Source organism: Symsagittifera roscoffensis, chromosome 3 (assembly GCF_963678635.1).
Source record: "Symsagittifera roscoffensis chromosome 3, txSymRosc1.1, whole genome shotgun sequence".
NCBI lineage: Eukaryota > Metazoa > Xenacoelomorpha > Acoela > Convolutidae > Symsagittifera > Symsagittifera roscoffensis.
The window spans coordinates 59,192,067-59,211,705 of NC_087064.1; the positions used below are offsets into that span (position 1 = coordinate 59,192,067).

Consider the following 19,639-nt stretch of genomic DNA (forward strand, 5'->3'; position numbering starts at 1 on the left):
ATAATTATCGAAGATCCTAATAAAGCGAATTCAAAGTGAAGTTTTCACCTAACAGTATTGCCGTAAAAGTATCATTATACATGGTAAGTTTCAAAAATTTGAAACCTTAACTCGATAACGAATGTGCGTTTCTTTAAATTCAGAAATGCTCCATTTTGTCGGCTGTTCATTTTAAGGTAACTGAAATTGCTCAGGTGGTAAGGTTACTTGCCATAATTATTGATAAAAGTGTATAAGCTGTGAGGTGAATGGTATACGTTTTGAGGTTGTTTCAATATTCGGGCAAATATATCCAGGCAGGTATTTGGAGAAGAAGTTACTGAAACTATAGGGCTACTTATAAGGCTACAATCTGGTTTAAAGATGCAGATCTAAAATAACTCCGCCTGTCTGATAATTTATGCCTCTGATTAATTTACAATATCGAAGCTGTTATTCTATTCATGTAAGGTCAATCGAACGTAATATAGACATAAAGATTGTTTGGGGGCATTTGGACGCAAAATTCTTCTTTATCTAAATGCCCTGCGCACGGATTTTTGCGTTCAGCCATTTTTGACGAAAGCGGTTTTTGATAAATTCTATCGACATTTTTTTAGAGTCAAGACATTCGAATTTTACTAGCTCTGTCGAAAATCTATTGTCGATGAACGGCAAAATTTTTTCCATAAGCACGTTGCCTTGGCCTTATTTGATAAAAAACTTACTCATTTGAAAATTTTTAATCTTTGAAGCATTGTTTAGTAATGCTTCATTGCTTTTTTGTACTGAGCAAGGTGGCAACCTCCGCTATTGAAATAAGCCTGTGCTTTTAAAAAGAATTGAAAAAAGAACCTACTTTTTTAAAAAAAAAAACTTTAAACCCATTTTTATTTTTTTTTTCACCTTTTGTTTTGTGACTTCATTGCTAAGTAATTGGGACTCCTCGAGAGGCTTTATGGTACGTGAGTCTTATCCCTGTGAGTATTTTTATGTCCTATGTTTTTTTGTGCACTCACTATATTATTAATTCAAATGAAAACAAATTAATAGCAGTTTGTTCTTTTAGCCCAGTGACTAACTCTGAGATAGATGCGAGCCTGTGGTTGGGAGGAACCGATGACGCAGACGGGGACGCCAAAATAGATTCAGCCAGGGCTATGTCTCTGACTTACTTCATTAAGACCTTCAGATCTGGAGATGACCCAGAGGTCAGTTCGTGAGTCACCCATTCACACCAATATTTGAGTATTTGAGAAAACTGAAAAAAAAAACTATAAAAAAACTCATTGAGAATTCCAGAAGTGCGCAAAGGATTTTAAACATGCCTCAAAAGTTTGCCCATGGTTTTTTTCGGTACATTTAAAGTTTGGGACGGTACAGTCTTATACAGAGGCGTGCGCAGAATTTTTTTTGGGGGGGAGTCAGTTTTTTTGAAAACGTTTTTTTTTAGGTAGACACATTTGATTTTCCGAGCTCTCCGAAAATACTAAAACGACCCAATTTTATCACAATTTATCTGGACCGCTGGCAAATCTTCCCAACACGAGTGGGAAGAAGAGTTAAAAAAATCATTCTTTTTCGATTTCATCGAACCTTCAGCAAAAACTACTTGGGGCAGTTTGAGAGTGCGCAACTAGATCCTTCAGTTTTTTTCTCTTATACGAGCAGTCGTGCTGTTGCGACTACTCGAAGAGTGAAAAAGAACTATGGCGTACAGTGGGTATTTTCAGGGCAAACTCAAAGTGCCTCAAAGTATAGTTTGGGCCGATACGGTATCATATCATGATATCAGAGAATTTCAGCTGTTCTAATTCGACATATATTGTCAGACTGAAACATTTTCGAAAATTGATTGATAATTTTTCTCTTATCATTTGCGTGTCTTTCATTTAAATTTGCAAAAAGACGTTTTGAGAACTTTTTAAAAACTGACCAAAAATTTGCGTATTTTTGGCGCGCACTCATCCTTCAAAATTAGTTATTTATGCGCCGAAAGTGCCTTTAAAACTTTTTTGTTGTTGGCGAGCCAAAAATGGGAGAAGAAAAATTATACCAAAGGAGGGATACCCTCTTCTTCAGCATGCTACTGGTCTTATATTATTTAACAGCAAAAGTTGTAGAGCCAGCCCTGTATACAGATTAAAAGTTCAATGATAAACACACTAATTCAGTTAAAAGATTTTGTAATTTTGTTTTATTTTGACAAATATCTCGGAGCGCACACTCATTGTGTTGAAGATTTTAAAAAAATTGTTGAAGATAAGTCAATGATTGTCAGAAATAACATGAATATACCGGTTTCAAACTCATACAACCAGGTAATACAAAGAGAAGCAAGAAAAATAGCACCACGGAGAAAGTCTGTAAAATCGCTTTTTTGGAAGTGTTTATAAATGTTAAACTTGATGCGTTTTTTGTTTATCTGACCTATCGCTCATTAAACTGAAATGGTCCGAATGTAAGATCACTTTTAAAACACCAAACATTCTTCTTTTTGAGCGTATGTATCTTTTTCATCTAAATCAAAAGCCATTTTTGAGTTTTGGTTTTATTAGCTGAACAAAAAGTGCATAACTGCAAATGATAAACCAATGTAAGAAAAAAGAGCCAACACGTGCGTTTTTCATTTATTCGTTCGTTTTTTTTTCGAAAAAATTATTACAAAAAAAGAAGCTACACGTGTATCTGCTCTAAAAAAATTTAAACCACATGTCTGGTTTTGCCAAAAATGAGTTTCATCCAGCTCGAACACCCAAAGGTTCCCCTTTGGTACTGTTTTGCGGCACCCATTCAATTTTTGGGCGACCGACCCCAAAATTTCTATATGCGCGGCCTTGGTACAAATATATTCCAAATTAGGGGGCACTCATGTTAATTTCAGCAAAATCACTCTAATTGCAATTGCAATTCTATCACCTTACGCCCAATGTTGCGTTTAAAGTCATGACATTTGTTCTTGCAGTGACGATCTGTTTGAAGAGCACCGGTCCAATTAGTCTTTAGTCTATACACAGGGACGGATCTAGAAGTTTCTCGGCGTATTTTTAAAAAAGTTCAAAGTTTCGTCGACCTTTTTTTATTTTTCAAAGTGGTTCCTTTTTGGAATATTTTAACCAAAAATCGCGTTTTTTGCAAGCGCACCCCCCTCAAAAATAATATATGTTGTCGCCAAAGGCTCCTTTAGAAAAATTGGCTCTTTTCCAGTTCCCCCCTTTCAAATTCAATTTTGAAAAGCTTATTTAACGTTATCATAATGCAATAGAATTTGGCGTGGTGAACAAATCGACAACTCTAAACAGATTTGTTCTTCATACTTTACAGCGTAACATCACGCGTTTAGCCGTAATAACACGTAAAACGAACATAAAGCTTGGTATTTTGAAAGGGGGGACTGGAAAAGAGCCGAAAAATTTTACGGTCTGGTCACCCAAACCTGGACATCTTGAAAGATTACCAAAGGGGGACCCTTTGGGTCGGCAGGAGGTCGAGTCCCTGAAGTGAAGCATCCGCCTATAATTATATCTAGCGGTTAACTGACTCATTGTAAATTATATATATTTTTAAATTCCACACTTTTAGTTCGCAATATTTAAAATTGAAAAAAAAAATTGGTGTAACGAGTTTCTCATGTTGTACTTTTTATACGGTGTGGAGAATGTTTTTGAGAATTATTCATTTGTGTATAGAGTCATCATTTGTAACAAAAAGCGGCTCTTTTTCTGGTCAACATGAATTTTATGGTCAACGAGTGGTTTTACAAGGTTAATTATGAAAACCAAATATGTTTGTTATGGCCTAATCAGTCATGACATGGCCTAATCAGTCATGATAGTCATCAATTTTCATGACAATCGGACAAAGTGAACAGAAATTTCAAATTGAAAAATTTGCAGGTGGGGGGGGGGAAGGAAAAAGAGCCCAAAAAGCAAGTGGAAAATATTAACTATCGGCGCAAAAAGACTCAAATTGTAGGTTTTGATTTCTGATTGGGACATAGAAAACAAGGATAGCCGGTTACTGTACAAATATCACAGAATGTTCCGACCATAATGTTTAGAAAACTACGGCTTAGAACGTTTTTTTTCCAAATTAGTGTAGTTTTTTCTGCTTGTTGTGATGAAAAGATCTGACGTAAAAATATAATTTAGGCATATTAGACTGTCATATTATAATATAGGCAACGTGTACAAAAAATTTTGTAGAAAAATTTTGAATTTTTTGAAGCTTTTGATTCCCAAAACGGAGCTTACAAAACTCCAAAAATTAGTTTTACTTGCTTAAAATTAAATTTTAAGGTCTTAAATTATGCATTAGTCAACAATTCAGCTGTTGTAAGCCTGCTCGCTTGCTTTATTTGCTCGAAATAAAACGAAAAATCAAAAATTTCATATCGGTTATTCTCGACACTAGAGAAAAATTTTGGGAATTTTTAATGTGCTTTGAATCACGACTGAAAGGGTTCCAATCTGATATATCGCTCAACCCAGTCCGATGATTATTTGTGGTACTTGATTTTGCGTGGAAACAAAAATTTAAAAAAATAAAACACCCGAGTACAAAGTTTCTCCCCATTTTTCAAATGGTCAGAGCAATAACAGGGTAAATATATGTTGATTATAGGACTACATTTTGGAGTGGGAGCAGAAATTTCTGGACATTTGCGAGGAAGGTATCGGGGGAGGAGCTTCGGTCTACTACTTCGCAGCCAGGAGCGTGGGCGACATAGGGGGAAGTGCCATTGATGGGGATCTACAGTTTCTGGCAGGGGGATACTTCCTGGTCATCATATATCTCATCATGGCTCTGGGGAAATTCAATCGCCGCGATCAAAAGGTCGTTTTTGGGTTTTTCTTACAAACTTTCAGAGCAAAAGTAAATAAAAGATACATTTTAATTTTAATATACGGAATACTTACACAAGCGATTTTAACCCTGGCCCATCTGAAGGATGTATTTGATGGCTTCAAAATATGGAACAACGTTTTGGACTCCATAAATGCACAAATATTTAGTCAGGCAAATACAAAAGAAAATAGAAATATCGCGTATCTCTCTAGATATGACAGATAATTCGGTTCCTGATCTTAAACTATTGAGTGAACTCTTAAACCGTTCACATATTTGATATGGCGAAATACAGCTCATATGAAAGTGTGCAACTTTTTTTAAAAACAAAATACTCAAACGATGATTTAAAATCGCTGATGTTCGAACACCGAACTTGGTATCGAATGAGATATTTTATGTCAATTAATTAGGCATTGTTCCGAAACGAAGGATCTATCAATTAGACTGTAATTTTTTTCAACCCGGTTTTGACTACCTGAAAATTGAAAGCCTTTTCAGCCGTCATTTGAAATTAAAAATTGCAGCAAATATGTCACAGTTACTGGAAAAGCTGGTCTGAAAATTTCTGTTTTTCAGAATACTTTTAAGACTGGTGAATTTCAGACTGCACTTCAAATGTAATTGTTCTTCGATTGTCATTTTCAAGGGTTTTCGAAATTTTTAAATATCAGTAAAACCGTCTAGTTTTGTTTCCGTGGCATTTGAGTCATAGTACAAATAATAAAAAAATTGTTCTCAAACAGCTTTTTAGAAATTGGCGTATCAGTGTGTTGCTTAGTTGTTCCTACTTTCTAATATTTGTGCTCGAGGTGAGTTTTTTTCTCCAGACAACTTTCGACTTTTTAACTAGCAGTTGTTGAGAATTTTATAGCAATCGAAAAGAACTGTTGTTCTGGGCTCAAATTCAAAAAGAATTTTCTCGTGTGAATTGTTTTTAGTAAAATTATGAGGGCTTAAAAATTGCAAATTTGGCCAATTTGGTACAAAAAACGTGCGATATATTTCGAACTATTAACGCGTAAGCGGAGTTATAGTTAGTTGAAGAAATCATTCCAAGTTGGATTGAGGCATGCTCTTTAGCCAATATAATTTTTTTGCTATATGCAAAATATATCACTCTATACATTACATAGCGTGTGGGGGATGATTTTTACAAAAACAACGTCAAAAAAAATTGTTAAGTTTTTTTGAAAATTTCATCATTAATTTATTTTAAATTACTCCATAAAAATTAAACCCAGTCGGAACAATCAGGGCTTTGACCTGATACGAGCAGCCTTGTTACCATTTTTTAGTGAATATAACTTTGCTTATTTTTCTTTTCAAAGATGGAAATGTCAAAATTTGCAGGAACGAAACTGTCACCAGGGAAAACTCAAAATCATACTTAATCGACATTAGTAAATGTTCATAAAAAAACTAATTACCAAAATAACCTAGAGCCATGTAAATAATTATCTTTTATATTATGAATATAATCATCAAGCCTCGATTTCTCAACGTTGATAAAAGTTTTAGTTACCGATGGCTCGAACTATGTAATGCAGAGTATTCTAACTCTAATTGATATATTTTTTACTTGTTGCTGTTAAGCGAACTTTACTTCTTTAATTTTTCATTCTGTTTTCCTCATTTTAAGACTTTGCTCTTCAATCTTTAGAGATAAAACCATCAATGTATTCACTTGTGTGCTCAGATCTTAAAATTTTTGCGAATAAATTTCAGTATCTCGTATAATCTCGAGTACATCGAATAAAAAACTGTTTTAGATCTACATGGCCATTTGTGGGATAGTGTGCATAGGTATGTCCATGGGCATCTCCTATGGCCTCTCCTCTGCATTCGGACTGTTCTACTCTCCCCTACACAACATCCTTCCATTTCTACTACTTGGTAAACAGAATGACTCTTGAACAAACTCTTAGGTCACCTTCATCTAATCCTACCTAGCATGTGTTTTAAAGCACCGCTGTCTAAATTGTGGTCTGAATAAGATTTTTTCACGCAATTCTTGATACAAAATTATTTGATTTTTTAGGACTGCCTTTTGGTGAACTTTACAGTAATTAATTTTATTTTGGAATTTGGCTTTTATATAAATTTTAAATAATTAACCATTCGCTGAACTCTCCGGGTCGATGTTTGCCAGTTTTGTTTTGGCCAAAATATTTTACGGCTGAAACATATCAAGCCTGGGTGGAGACGGTCAAAACATACCAGTTTGTGGTCGAGTCGGTCGGAACATAAATCGCAAACTTCGACCCAGGTATGACGCAAACGCAAAAACTATTCATATATAATAACCATTCATTTAAAAAAAATGAAAAGAGATTATTTTTGGACCTTTTATTGGCGATGGAACCAATCAATTCACGAAATAAGTTTATGGATGTTTTAGGAGCCTCTACAGAATTAAAATATATTTTAAATATAAGACACAAAAATAATACGGAAAAGAAACCAGGAAAAATCCTGAATCTCTTTACGGTCGTAACATTCGAGTATTCTGTCGTAGGTATCGGAGTGGACGACATGTTTGTGTTCGTGGCTGCCTGGGACAACCTCGGTGCCCACGAGAAGACACTCCCCCTGCGAGAGAAGATAGGTCACATGACCAAACATGCGGGTGTCTCCATTCTGATCACCTCATTAACCGACTTCGCTGCTTTCACCATCGGCGCCATCACGGTAACTCACGCAATTATTCAGTCTTTATCAATCGTTTTTTAAAAGTCGTGATTGACAGATTTTGCTTGGTTGAGCAAAAATGCAAATAGATAGAAGAAAACATAATATTCCAATAACCCCCCCCCCCCCCCCCCCCACCTCTCTCTCTCCCCATTGAACCATATTGCAGCAGAGTAGAATTATTTGTTACTTGACTTGATAAAACGCTAAAAATATCCAAAGAATCAATCCATAATCATCAAATTTGTAGCGCCTTGCGCCTTTAATAATCAAATTTTGAACAATTAGTGAATTTTTAGGGCTATTTTTTGCAGGTATTATCTAAAGAAGGTACTAGTACTTTTAGAAGACTTTGTAGATCACAAAATCTCAATTTAACGATAACATACAAATATAGCTCATAAAGCACTGTCGGTGAAGATACTTTTTATTCAGATCATCCCTGCCCTTCGCTCCTTTTGTATCTTCGCCGCTCTCGGAATCCTCGGTATTTTCTCCGTCACCCTTTTCCTTTTCGCCGGCTGCTTCGCCTACGACCAGAAACGAACGGCCGCTTCCAGGGACGCCTGTCTGTGCTGTCTGAGACTGCCAGTGGATTATAAACCGAACCAGTGTAGTGAGAACCCTCTCTCAGTAAGAGTATTCGACAAGGTCATCGCCAGAGGGCTCTCCTACTTGCCTGTCAAGGTTAGCATCAAAAATCTATGATTTCAAAATAGATTTGCGTTCGAAAATCGATTTGGCAAAAGAGGTTGTCTTTGAAAGTTGGGGTGACTTAGATTTCTAGGGAGCAGGGAGCTACAAATCCGAAACTTACACACAATTACTTTCATGTATTTCTAAAAGAACGCTAGCAATTGTCTTTTAATCGAAAAAATGTTTTAATTGAAGATTAAAGGGATCTTATTCGTTTCTTATAGATCAGATTTTTGTTCGAAAAGACTCATGGTAAAATGTCTAATATCTTTTCTCTGTGTTCAGATAGTGGTGGTTGGAGTGGCTGTGGTTCTGTTGGGGTTCGGAGTGTGGGGGGTTGTGGAGATAGAGCAGGACTATCAGCAAGAGTGGTTCATCCCCAAGGGCAACTACTTCTACGACTACCTTCAGATTGCGAATGAGTACTTCCCAGACGACGGGTGGGACGGATACGTTTACATGGGTAAATACAACCAAGTATATTTCTACAATTCTATATTTCCGTATATTCCTTTCAAGATTTTGCTTCCAAAAACAAAAGAAGCTAATGATGTTTTGACAATTCCATCTTTCTTTTCTAGATATTCCTTTCATAATTGCTTCCAAAAATGAAAGAACAAGACGGCTATGTTGATTTGAAAAGTAGTCGAATCACCATTGCAACTTCAGAGCCGTTAAAGCAAAGTGTTTACCCAATTACGGATCGATATTGCAATTCTGACAAGTTGTCATTTTCGCGAAAACAGTTTTCCCCTAACTGGCGGGATATGCTTCAACTAAATTTTCGATTCATAAGCTTATGCAGACACCCTTTTTAACAAAAGTTAATACTTACCACAAAACTTTTTTTCTTCATTTTGAAAAGTAAGAATGAAAGACTGTTGAGGACTGGTACTTCTACCCCGTGACCAGTATTTTCTGAGTTTCTGCTCTTATAATAGTACTATTCAGCTCTTTTTATCCCCCCCCCCCCACCTTGCATGAGCATCAATTTTATTGTGAAGCTAGTGGTTTTACAAGGTTGAGTAACGAGACCAAATATGTTTGTCAAGGCCTAGTTATACCGCATGCCAATTTTCACAAAAGTTGGTAAAATCAAAAGAAATCTTTTACATAAAAAAATGGCAGATGGGGGCAGGAAAAAGAGCCTACTATTCTTATCTAATTCAGGTAATCCTTATTCAGGTAGCATCGACTACTACTCCAGGAAGGATGCCCTGCTGTCGATGGAGAGTGACCTGGGAGGGGTGAGGGGGGTGACTGGAGCCAGTCTGGACTTCTGGCTAGAGGCATTCTACGACTGGACTGCGGCCACTACCAACTCCACATACACTCCATACATCACTGCAGGTAAAAGAAGATAATAGTTTAATATAGTTGACTGACTTTTTAATGAAGAAAAAACAGGACAATAAAACTGGTAGTTTTAGGGCACTTTTTGAACGGTGTACATTAAGATCAAAAATATCGTGTTTTTAACGCGCTCCCTTCATCCTCACGAATTTGTATTAGTTCCTAAAGTTTTTGACCAATTTTAAGGATTGTTTTTGCTCAATTTTCTTCCGGCTCAGTTTTCTTCCTTTCTGTATGTCGGTTTTTCTTTCAAATGATAACTTCTTGAGTGATGCGATTTGGTCAGGTGAGCCGAGTAGCAGTGCCAACTTCGACCACCTAGTGCACCAGTTCATCACTGAGGTGGGAGAGGGCAGTGCTTATAGGTCTGATGTACAGTTCAACGAAGCAGACAACAGAGTACTCGTGAGTCATTTTTAACTGACCCTAGAGTGAACATATTTTGCAATTTTCTGCGCCACAAAAAATTTTTTGGTAGAAAAAATCGTTTTGTCAATGAGCATTTTGGATAATTTGGACAAAAAATGTTTTTTTTTGGCGCGCAACACTGAATGTTTATAAATCATTAACTTACAGTAAGTTTAATGCACTGATAAAGTTCTGCAGATTTAAAATGAAATATCGCTCACATATTCAATTGACAACAAAAATGTTTTTACTACTGCATAAAAAAGTTTTCTCGGGGAAAATATAATTGCATTGCAGTTGTTTGGAGTTTGTGCTGGGCGTTTATCAGTACCGAAGTACAACAGTGCTGAAACTGAAAATTGTTCACCAGTGCCGAAAATTAAGGATATTTGAAAATTTTGAATCTTAGTCTCAAATTGTTGGCAATTTGCTTGAATAATGTTTTGCTTTGGAGAGAAACCGAGAAGAAAATTTGACCATTTGCTGAGTTAATTGTTTATTCAGAAAATTTAATGACACCGGGCTCGGGAATTTTTGTAACAACAAGCGGCATCAATTAAAATGGCCATTTTTGATTTTTCAACTTCCGTCTATTTGAGTTAATTTTCTTGTCAGTGATTTGGGATGATTAAAAACAGTATTCAAATAATATTCGGCACCGTTGAACTACATTTTGATTTTCGGTACTGTTGTACTTTTGCACTGTTGTACTTTGGCACTGTTGTACTGTATCGCTTGTGCTATTGAGGAAAACTTTACCTTTTTCTTATCGTGATTTAAGCCTTTTGATATTTTTCCAGCATAAAGGGTGCTTTTTACATGATGGAAAAATTTCAACCAATAAGAATCGCTAACGTGCCTATTTGCTAAATGATTTTGCACAAAATTGATGTCAAAATTAGCAGAAAATGAATTTTAGCAATACATTCAATTTTATTCGTGCAAGTGTTGAATAAATTTTGTTTTAATTTTCAATTTTTAAATGGAAATGTTTTAAGTTTTTTGCAATACGTCTTGGATCTGACAAAATTTTAAATTTCATTGGTCTGCTTACTTTGCAATCATTCAATTTTAACTTTAATGGCCTGAATGTATTTCCTTAAACTGAGATTTTTGATCACTTAACTCTAATTAGCTGAAATTTTTTTTCCATCATTCGGTCTCTCTATTGTAAAAATTTCCACCCAGCTCATGTACCCGGTGAGATAATCTCATTTTTGTTACGACTTTCCCAGAAAGTAATAATTATCTATCCAGAGTGGTTTTTATTCAGACCAATTCTCAAAAATGTTTCCCTCGGGTGATCAATACATGAATGTTTTTGGTCTTAGAGGGAGCGCGCTCACCACTAGAATATCTTGACTTAAAGATGGTTGTGAGCCGCTCACTAAAAAACTAATGGGACTATAATAGCAATGTGATACTTTGATACTGAAATGTTAACGCGCATTATTTACGCGTGGCAAATTATCCAGCACCACAAAATCGTTCCAAGTTCAATTGAGGCAGGCTAATTGGTCTTATTGATTCCATAGACGATTCTTAATTTTTAGCTTAAAATTAGGGTCTGAGAGGGGCATTGTAAAAGATTTTTTAAAATCAAATAATGAAAAAATGCATGACCTGTACCGGCAAAAAAGGAACTGAAATTGATTTATGTAGAGATAATCTAGAAAAAACTTTTAAAAATTAAATTACTCTGATTTGATTCAAAATAAAAATTTAAGTTTGATACCAAAATATTGCAGCAAACAGGGGCAGATCTAGGATTTTCTCGAGGGTAGGGGCGAATTGAGTTACCGAGATGAGGTCCCAGAACGCTATAAAAACTCTATTTGGACAAAAAATTTCGTGCACTATTTTTAGGCACTTTTTGGAGCATTTTGATTTAAAAAATTGCAACTAAAAAAGCGCACTCCCCTCAAAATTAATATATATTGGAGCCAAATGCACCTTTAGAAATATTTTAGGGTCAGTCCGCCAAACATGGATTTCTTAAGAAGTGCCAAAGGGGGACCCTTTGGGTCAGCAGGGGTCGATACCCTGAGGGGGGCATCCGCTGGCTGCAACAATCAATTTCAATTTCATCAAAGCCAAATCAAAACGATATTTTTGCTGTTTTTCACAAAGAGTTGTATACAATTTTTGTACTTACTCGAATTGATTTAAATGCCTTTTAGGACTCTTTTCAAATGTTTAATATATAAACTTTGAAAGTTCACAGTCTAAATTTTCTAAGCATTTTATGCTGATTTTTACCTGTTTCAGTCTCAAAAACTTTCTGAACATTTCAACGAATACACAAATTATATACACAAAAAAATCAAGAAAAAAATAAAAAATTTTCTCTTTTCTACCAAATTTTCCACAGAAATGTATGATTTGCGGTACATAACTGTCCTTGCTTCCTGTTACACTGACAGAAATATCATTCTTGAGGACAATTTTATGTCAAGCTTTGCATCTTAAATCTACAAAAATTGTTCCTTCTTATGTCTAAAGAAAATGATTTTTTTTCCATCTGCTGAAAAAATCCGTTGAAATCTATTCCAATAATTTCATTGTGCAAATATGTTACCTTAAATCAATGTTATACTATTTAATTTCATTTTTTATCTGAAGTTGCTCAATAGGGGCTGTTTTTGCGTTCTTCAGACGGATTTTGTTAATCGCAATGAGCTGTCCCATAAGAACACCCAATAAAAGATCTTATAAAATCAAATAAAATATCTTTACCAAACAATCAATTGATGGCATGTCATGCAAAAATTAGATTTGTCTACTCGTGGTAATTTAAACTCCCTTGATGTCTCCAGTTTGCATGCATAAGGTGAGCGCAGTTATTTACTCAGCGATGTGAAGAAATTGCGATGGTTTTTACGACTGACCAATTACGAATGTGTGATGATAATTGGTACATTGATTTTTTATCTAAAAAGAAAGTATACCAATAACGGTTTAAAACAGGGGCACAACAGCTGTTCGCCGTATGAGCTGTACAGCTTTTGTGTTGGTCCTTTACCCAGTGGATAAATGGTCTTAAAAATATTACAAACCATTTTAAAAAGTTAAAGATGTAGTTTTTTTTCGAGTTAAATAATAATTTGACCAATTACTTGCCCTGAATTCTTCACATCGCGTATGAAACAAGCCAGGTGAAAATCAAGGCGTAATTTACCGCGAGTTGACAAAATTTAATGTGTCTAGACAATCTTGAGGGGAGCGGTGGTGAAGTGGTTACGTCTCCGCCTCTCAATCGAAAGGTCGGATGTTCGCGGCCCACCATGATCCGTGCTCGTTGCTTGAGGGTGAGGCAATATTACCCAGCCCAGAAAAATAACCAAAAAAAATTGCATGTAGTTCTTAAACAGGGGCACAACAGCGGTTCGCCGTGATGAGCTGTACAGTGTGCTCTTAATGTGCGTAGAATAGATATTTGAGAGGGGCATTGTAGATTTCTGCCAAAATATTTGATTTTTTAATGTTTATTCTTTTTATGCTTTAATTCCATTAATAATTAGAATCAGCAACTTTACTTACTTTTGACTGAAAACACTAAACTTAGTAGTTGGACGCCCATGATGGCCGTTTTTTAGGTACTATTGTGATTCTTGTTGTCTTTCATTGACTAACCGTCATTAATTTGGTATTGTTGTGTGCAGAGGTCCCGCATGTCAGTGAAGTTTGCCAAGACGGAAACTTCCTCGGAGGGCATAGGAGCCATGGACAGGGCCAGAGCCGCAGTGGACGATGGGTCCCTGTGGAGTGCGGAAGACGTGTTTGTGTTCACAGATGCCATGCTCACATGGGAGGGCGACAAGGTATATACACATTTGATACAAAACACAAGAACAATGCATGTTGGTAAGGCTTGAGTTTTCAGAGCGTCAGATCGTGTGTTCGATTCCCTGCTATAGCAATAATGGCGGGAGGATGATCTCTCAGTTGACCACCAGCTTCGGGTCTAAAACAGCCTGCCCGATTTAGGCTGCAATATGGGATTTTGTTGACACCAAAAAACTCTCTCGAGTCGCCAAAAAGATCTTTGCTCAGCGAAATGAATCAGTTGGAATGTGAGAAATAATAGGGACTATCTTTAGCAGCCTTTGATAGGCTGAGCAGCCTTTGGTAGTTCCTCTGCGATTCAAAGAAACAAAAAACGTCTGAAATCGTTTTTATTTCTTGAAAAACTACCCGCCCCCTCAAGAATTTCTTAAAACCGACCTGTCTATAATGTATAATGTTTATGAAGTTTCTGCGATCTTCAAATGGACGAAAAGTTATATCTTATCTGCAGGTCATCAGACTGGAACTGTTCCGGAACGTGGGTCTGGCATTCGTCGTGGTCTTCTTGGTGTGCATGGTACTAATCGCCAACATCGTCACTGTGCTACTCGTGTTGGCTTGTGTCATGTTCACACTAGTCAGTATACTTAATCATATTTCATGCGAATTAATTGAAACTTTTGATATCATTGCTTTTTATGGAAGGCAACTTTAGTTGGTACCTTTGCACCATGGTTTAACAACTGATGGATGCAAAGGTTTGATCGAAATTATTTTTCCATTCCTCAGTGGTCAAATGATTTGTCTTGAAAAAACTGACCGATTAATTTTCAGCTATTTTTTCATACAGTTTGAATAAAAGAAGCTGCTAAAATAAAATCAAAATTGACTAAGAAAAGATTGCGAATATCAAGTTTTGAGCTCGGGCTGCAAGCTTAACCTTCAAATATTTTCCCCATCGCCATTTAACTTTAATGGTATCGCGACAAATTCTTGGGTCGAGGTGTTCCATTTATATTGGGACCGTCTCGACCAAATATTGGCATGTTTTGATCGTCTATGCTAAATTTCGGTATTATTTGACTTTGTCGGCCAAATTTCGGTATGTTCCGACTTTCTCGACCCAAGAAAAAAGTGTTCGACGTTGCTCGACCCAGTTCAGACACATGTTTCTAATTTATTGATCAAATTTGATAATTTTTTATTATCTTGTACTTTTTTGATCCCACATAGATATATTTTGACCTTTTTTACCAAAAAATTGTAACAGATTGAACAAAAAAATTGACCAAAAAAATTAAATAAAAAAAATAAAATACTTTTTTTCATCAATTCATCCCCTCAAACGGTACTATGAACTGCCAAGGGATTTATTTAGCGTCTGTACCACCAATATGATCGAATGACTTGCCTGAATTCAATTCGGAACGCATCAATCCACCACTTACGCGTCTTATAGGTACGCAAAATATCGCGCGTTAATTATCCCAAAGTGGCCAAATTAGCAATCTTCAAACCCCCATATTTTTACAAAAAAGGTGTTTTTTTTTCATTTGGGCTCCGGGTAACTGGAGATGATATTAAAAAAACTCTCGTCGGATGAGCAAGTTAGAACAAAAAAGCTCATATCAGGGCGAAGCCCTGAATGTTTCGACTGCCTTTTAAGTTCTGTGGAGTAGCGTTTGCTCTGAAAAAAATAATTGTTTTTTTTTCAAAACCATCCCCCTACACGATTTGTAAAGTAAAAATATATCGATATTCCGTCGTTTTTTTTTCAATAATTTGAACAACAAAACTGTTCATATCAGGGCCAAACCCTGGATATTCCGACTGCCTAGCAAGGTCTATGGAGTAGCGTTCCCTTCAAAAAAAATTGTTAAGTTGTCAAAAAAAAAACATAATTTTTGTCGTATTTTTTTTAAAAGTCATTTCCCCACAAGCTACAAACTACCAAATAATGAAATTTCTACATAGCCAAATCAAAACAGCTCAAATAACACGCTTCAACTTGTTTTGGAACAATTTCTATGCCGAATTATATTTCCGCTGTCTTGTTAATAGCACAAAATACATCGCGTGCTAACAGGCCAAAACCAGCTTAACTGGCATTTTTTTATACCCATATAATTTTATAAAAAAACTATCACAAATAAAAAAAAATTGTATGATTCTTTCACAGTTTTAAATGATTGTCAAGGGGCTTTCAATTCCTGCACTAGTTGAGATATTTGAGCTATGGATTGAGCAGTTCTAGTAGTTTGAGTAGTTCCAAAGTGCTGGTCGGTACTACTGCTGTGTTTTGCAATTTAACAACAACAATATAAATTATTATCATAAAAATCATAATCATAAAAAAATATTTAAAAAAAATCATAATGGTAATCATAATAAACATGATATAAAACTCATAATAATAATAATAACAAAACTGCTCGTATCAGGGCGAAACCTTGAGTGTTCCGACTGCCTTTTAAGTTGCATAGAGTAGTGATTGTTTTGAAAAAAAGATAAAATTTTCAAAACACCTTTTGTTTTCAGTCTTTATTAGTGAAAATTATCTCCCATGCGCATATAGCAGAAGATTAAATGAACCAAATAGCATGCATCCAATAAATTTGGAACAATTTCTAAGATGGATCGAACCTCCGTGTACGCGGTATAGTAGCACAAAAAATGCCGAGCGTTAATTATCTCAAATTGACGATCTTTAAACCCGCACAACTTTACAATTTATCTTTTTAAGTTTGAACTCAAAGCGATGCAACAATAGCTTTTGACTGATATGAAAAAATTCAGTCAGAAAATTGTGTTAAAAACTCGAAACGTTTGTAAAGAAAAAACATTCCCGAGCACAAATAATCCGTCACTTTCTTCAAAAGTTGGAACGATAATCATAATTATATTAATAATAATAATCATAATAAAATTAATAATCATCATAATAATAATTTTAATGAAAATAACATGATTCATAATAACAATAACCAGGCTTGTTTTATCAGGGCAAAGCACTGAAGATTCTAACTGGCCATTAATTTGTCTCAAATCGTTTTTAGTACATGAAATTATTACAAACTAAATTTTAGGCTGATAAAATCAAAAAGTTATAACTTCAGTCGTTTAAGGAATTAATAAGACCAATTAGCTCGCCTCAATTCAATTTCGAACGATAATGAAAAAAATTATCATATTGTTATTTCAGCAGCAAAGACGCACTTTAGTCGAGTGTAAGTATACTCGCTTGGAAATCACAATATTTCAGGATTGATGCCCATACGCATTCTATTGTTCTAAAATTGGCGTGAGTGAAGAAAACGCCCCGGGTATATATATTCCTGATTTTCTGCGAAAGTCGGAACAATAATCATAATCATCATAATAATAGTGATAAAAATAATAAGACTGCTCGCATCAAGGCGAAGCCCTGAATGCTTCGGCTGCCTTTAATGTCTATGGAGCAGTAATAACATGAAAAAAGTTCAAATTAAATGTAACAAAACAAAATAAACGTTTTTTAATAGAAAATTGAGATTTGTAAAAACCATCCCCCACACGCCATACAAAGTACAAGTGATAAATTTTACTCCTAGTAACAAATCAATTATGGCAAATAAGCTTTCGTCAACAATTTTTAAGACGGATTGAATCTCCTGTTACAGGTTAGTAGCGCGAAATATATCGCGCGTTAATTGTCCCAATCTAGCCAAAGTTGCCATCTTCAAGCCCCCATAATTTTACAAAAAATGATCACAAGTGAACTATCTTTTCAAGTTTAAGCTCAGTATAACATTAATTACTGAATGATATAAAAAAATTCCGTCAAAAATGGCTAGTAAAAAGTCGAAATTTGTCTGAAGAAAACAACCACCCCGAGCACAAATATTTTTTAACTTTCGTTAGGAAAGTCGGGACAATAATCATAAAAAAATAACTTGTTTTTAATTGCGGTTTGTTAGATTGATTATATGGTATAATTCATCAATTATCGAGCACCGAGGGAACTTGAACGGACGCTGAAGGCTCTACAGCCTGTTAGAAAGCGCTGTATTAGAGCGTTACTGTTTTATCCTAGTAACCATTTGTCAGTGAATTTTTACACTATTTTTATTTTCAAAGGGAAAAACAACAAGACTGCTCGTATCAGGGTGAAGCCCTGAATGTTCCGACTGCCTTTTAAGGTTTATGGTGCTGCAGTAATAACATAAAAAATTAAATGAAAAATTTTTTTTAATCTTGAATTTTTTAAATTAAAATCATCCCCCCACACGCCATATAAAGTACAAAAAGATAGATTTCGTTCCTTGTAACAAATCAGTTATGGCAAATAAGCTTCTTTCAACCAATTTGGAACGATTTATACGACGGATTAAATCTCCGCTTACGCGTTAATAGCGCGAATGATATCGCGCGTTAATTGTCCCAAATTGGTCAAAATGGCCAAAATGGCAATCTTTAAACCATCATAACTTTACGCAAAATGATCACAGGTGAAATATCTTTTCAAATTTGAGCTCAGGACAACAATACCTTTCGAATGATATAAAATAACTCCGTAAAAAATTGCTAGCTAAAAAGTCGAAATTTGTCTGAAGAAAAAAAAACCCACCCCGAGCACAAACATTCCGTTACTTTCGTATCGAAAGTCGGAACAAAAATAGTGTATTGGTCTGTAATGAAAGGGTGTGAGCAATTTTTAATGAAAACATGCGCAGCATTTGCTTGGTAAAACAGCGATAGGCAGCTTTCAAATGTACAATTAGCGTAACAAATTGTCTATCACTCAAGAATATCACGAGCTGTCTCAGCGGCAAAACAATTAGACGATGACGTTCAAGCGACCTCAAGTAATTAGCTAATAATTAAACTTGGTAAAATATTCATGACCTGGTTCCGATGAACACAATTAAGTCTATAACTACACATCACTGTTTCTAATTGTACACATCATAATTGTACACTAAGCTGGTGCACATACAACAGCGAAAAAAACAACAACACCTAATCATTCCTAATTTTCTGCTGTGGTTGCAGGTTGACGTGATTGGTTTCCTGCACTTCTGGGGAAATACTATCAATGTGGTGACCACTATTATGGTCATCCTGGCAGTGGGTCTGGCTGTGGACTACGCTGCCCACATAGGCCATACATTCATGGTCTCCACCGGAACCAAACAACGTTAGCCGTGATACATTTATTTTGATCGACCCATATGATCTTGATTTTGTGCCTTAAGGTTGAATTGACTAAAAACAGCCAGAGGTTTTTTCTGAGTTTCGAGTTTTTCCTCAAATAAGTTCACAAATAAAATCTTAAAAGTAAATCAAGAAGAAACTAAGGAAACCAGTAACTTTATTGAGCCAAAAATGCTATTGAAATGCATTTCAGTTTATATCTCAAGCTACGAGATTGACAAAAAAAATACAATTTATATTTTTCCGATTTTTGTTTTTCGAAGTTTGAGTTTTCCAAAACTAAACAACGACGATGAACTTGTTTGCTGTAGGTTTTGTCGGCCTGTCGATTATAATATCTTGTTTTAGAAAGAATGCGGGTGACCTTGCGTGACATCGGGACAGCCGTGTTCAACGGTGGCTTCAGCACATTCCTCGCATTCTTCCCCCTCGCGTTCGCCACCTCATTCGTGTTCCAGAAGTTCTTTCAGGCATGCAAACTAGGACAAATTTTTATGTCATCGCCCAAAATATCGGACAAGCGTTATCACTGTTAAAAAATTTATATTGCCCAAGGTATAAATAACCAAGAAGGGAACAGGTCATTTGCTGATGATAAAAGCACCCAGATGATAAAAGCACAGGTCATTTTCTGTTGACCCCGAGAAGTTAAGAAAGACTTGGTACATCAATTCTTATATCCCGA

General features: G+C 35.6%; 1 protein-coding gene across 1 annotated transcript in view; it reads left to right on the plus strand.

Moving 5' to 3' along the window:
* Positions 1 to 19,639, plus strand: part of LOC134841405 (NPC intracellular cholesterol transporter 1-like) — a 36,806-nt gene that overhangs the window by 15,902 nt on the left and 1,265 nt on the right. Inside the window, exons 5-16 of the mRNA XM_063857375.1 lie at positions 1,049 to 1,190; positions 4,603 to 4,815; positions 6,600 to 6,723; positions 7,346 to 7,518; positions 7,954 to 8,205; positions 8,500 to 8,677; positions 9,400 to 9,564; positions 9,854 to 9,972; positions 13,638 to 13,796; positions 14,273 to 14,398; positions 18,793 to 18,937; positions 19,303 to 19,424. Of these exons, the coding sequence (XP_063713445.1) occupies positions 1,049 to 1,190; positions 4,603 to 4,815; positions 6,600 to 6,723; positions 7,346 to 7,518; positions 7,954 to 8,205; positions 8,500 to 8,677; positions 9,400 to 9,564; positions 9,854 to 9,972; positions 13,638 to 13,796; positions 14,273 to 14,398; positions 18,793 to 18,937; positions 19,303 to 19,424 (1,918 nt within the window). The remainder of the gene's footprint in view (positions 1 to 1,048; positions 1,191 to 4,602; positions 4,816 to 6,599; positions 6,724 to 7,345; positions 7,519 to 7,953; positions 8,206 to 8,499; positions 8,678 to 9,399; positions 9,565 to 9,853; positions 9,973 to 13,637; positions 13,797 to 14,272; positions 14,399 to 18,792; positions 18,938 to 19,302; positions 19,425 to 19,639) is intronic.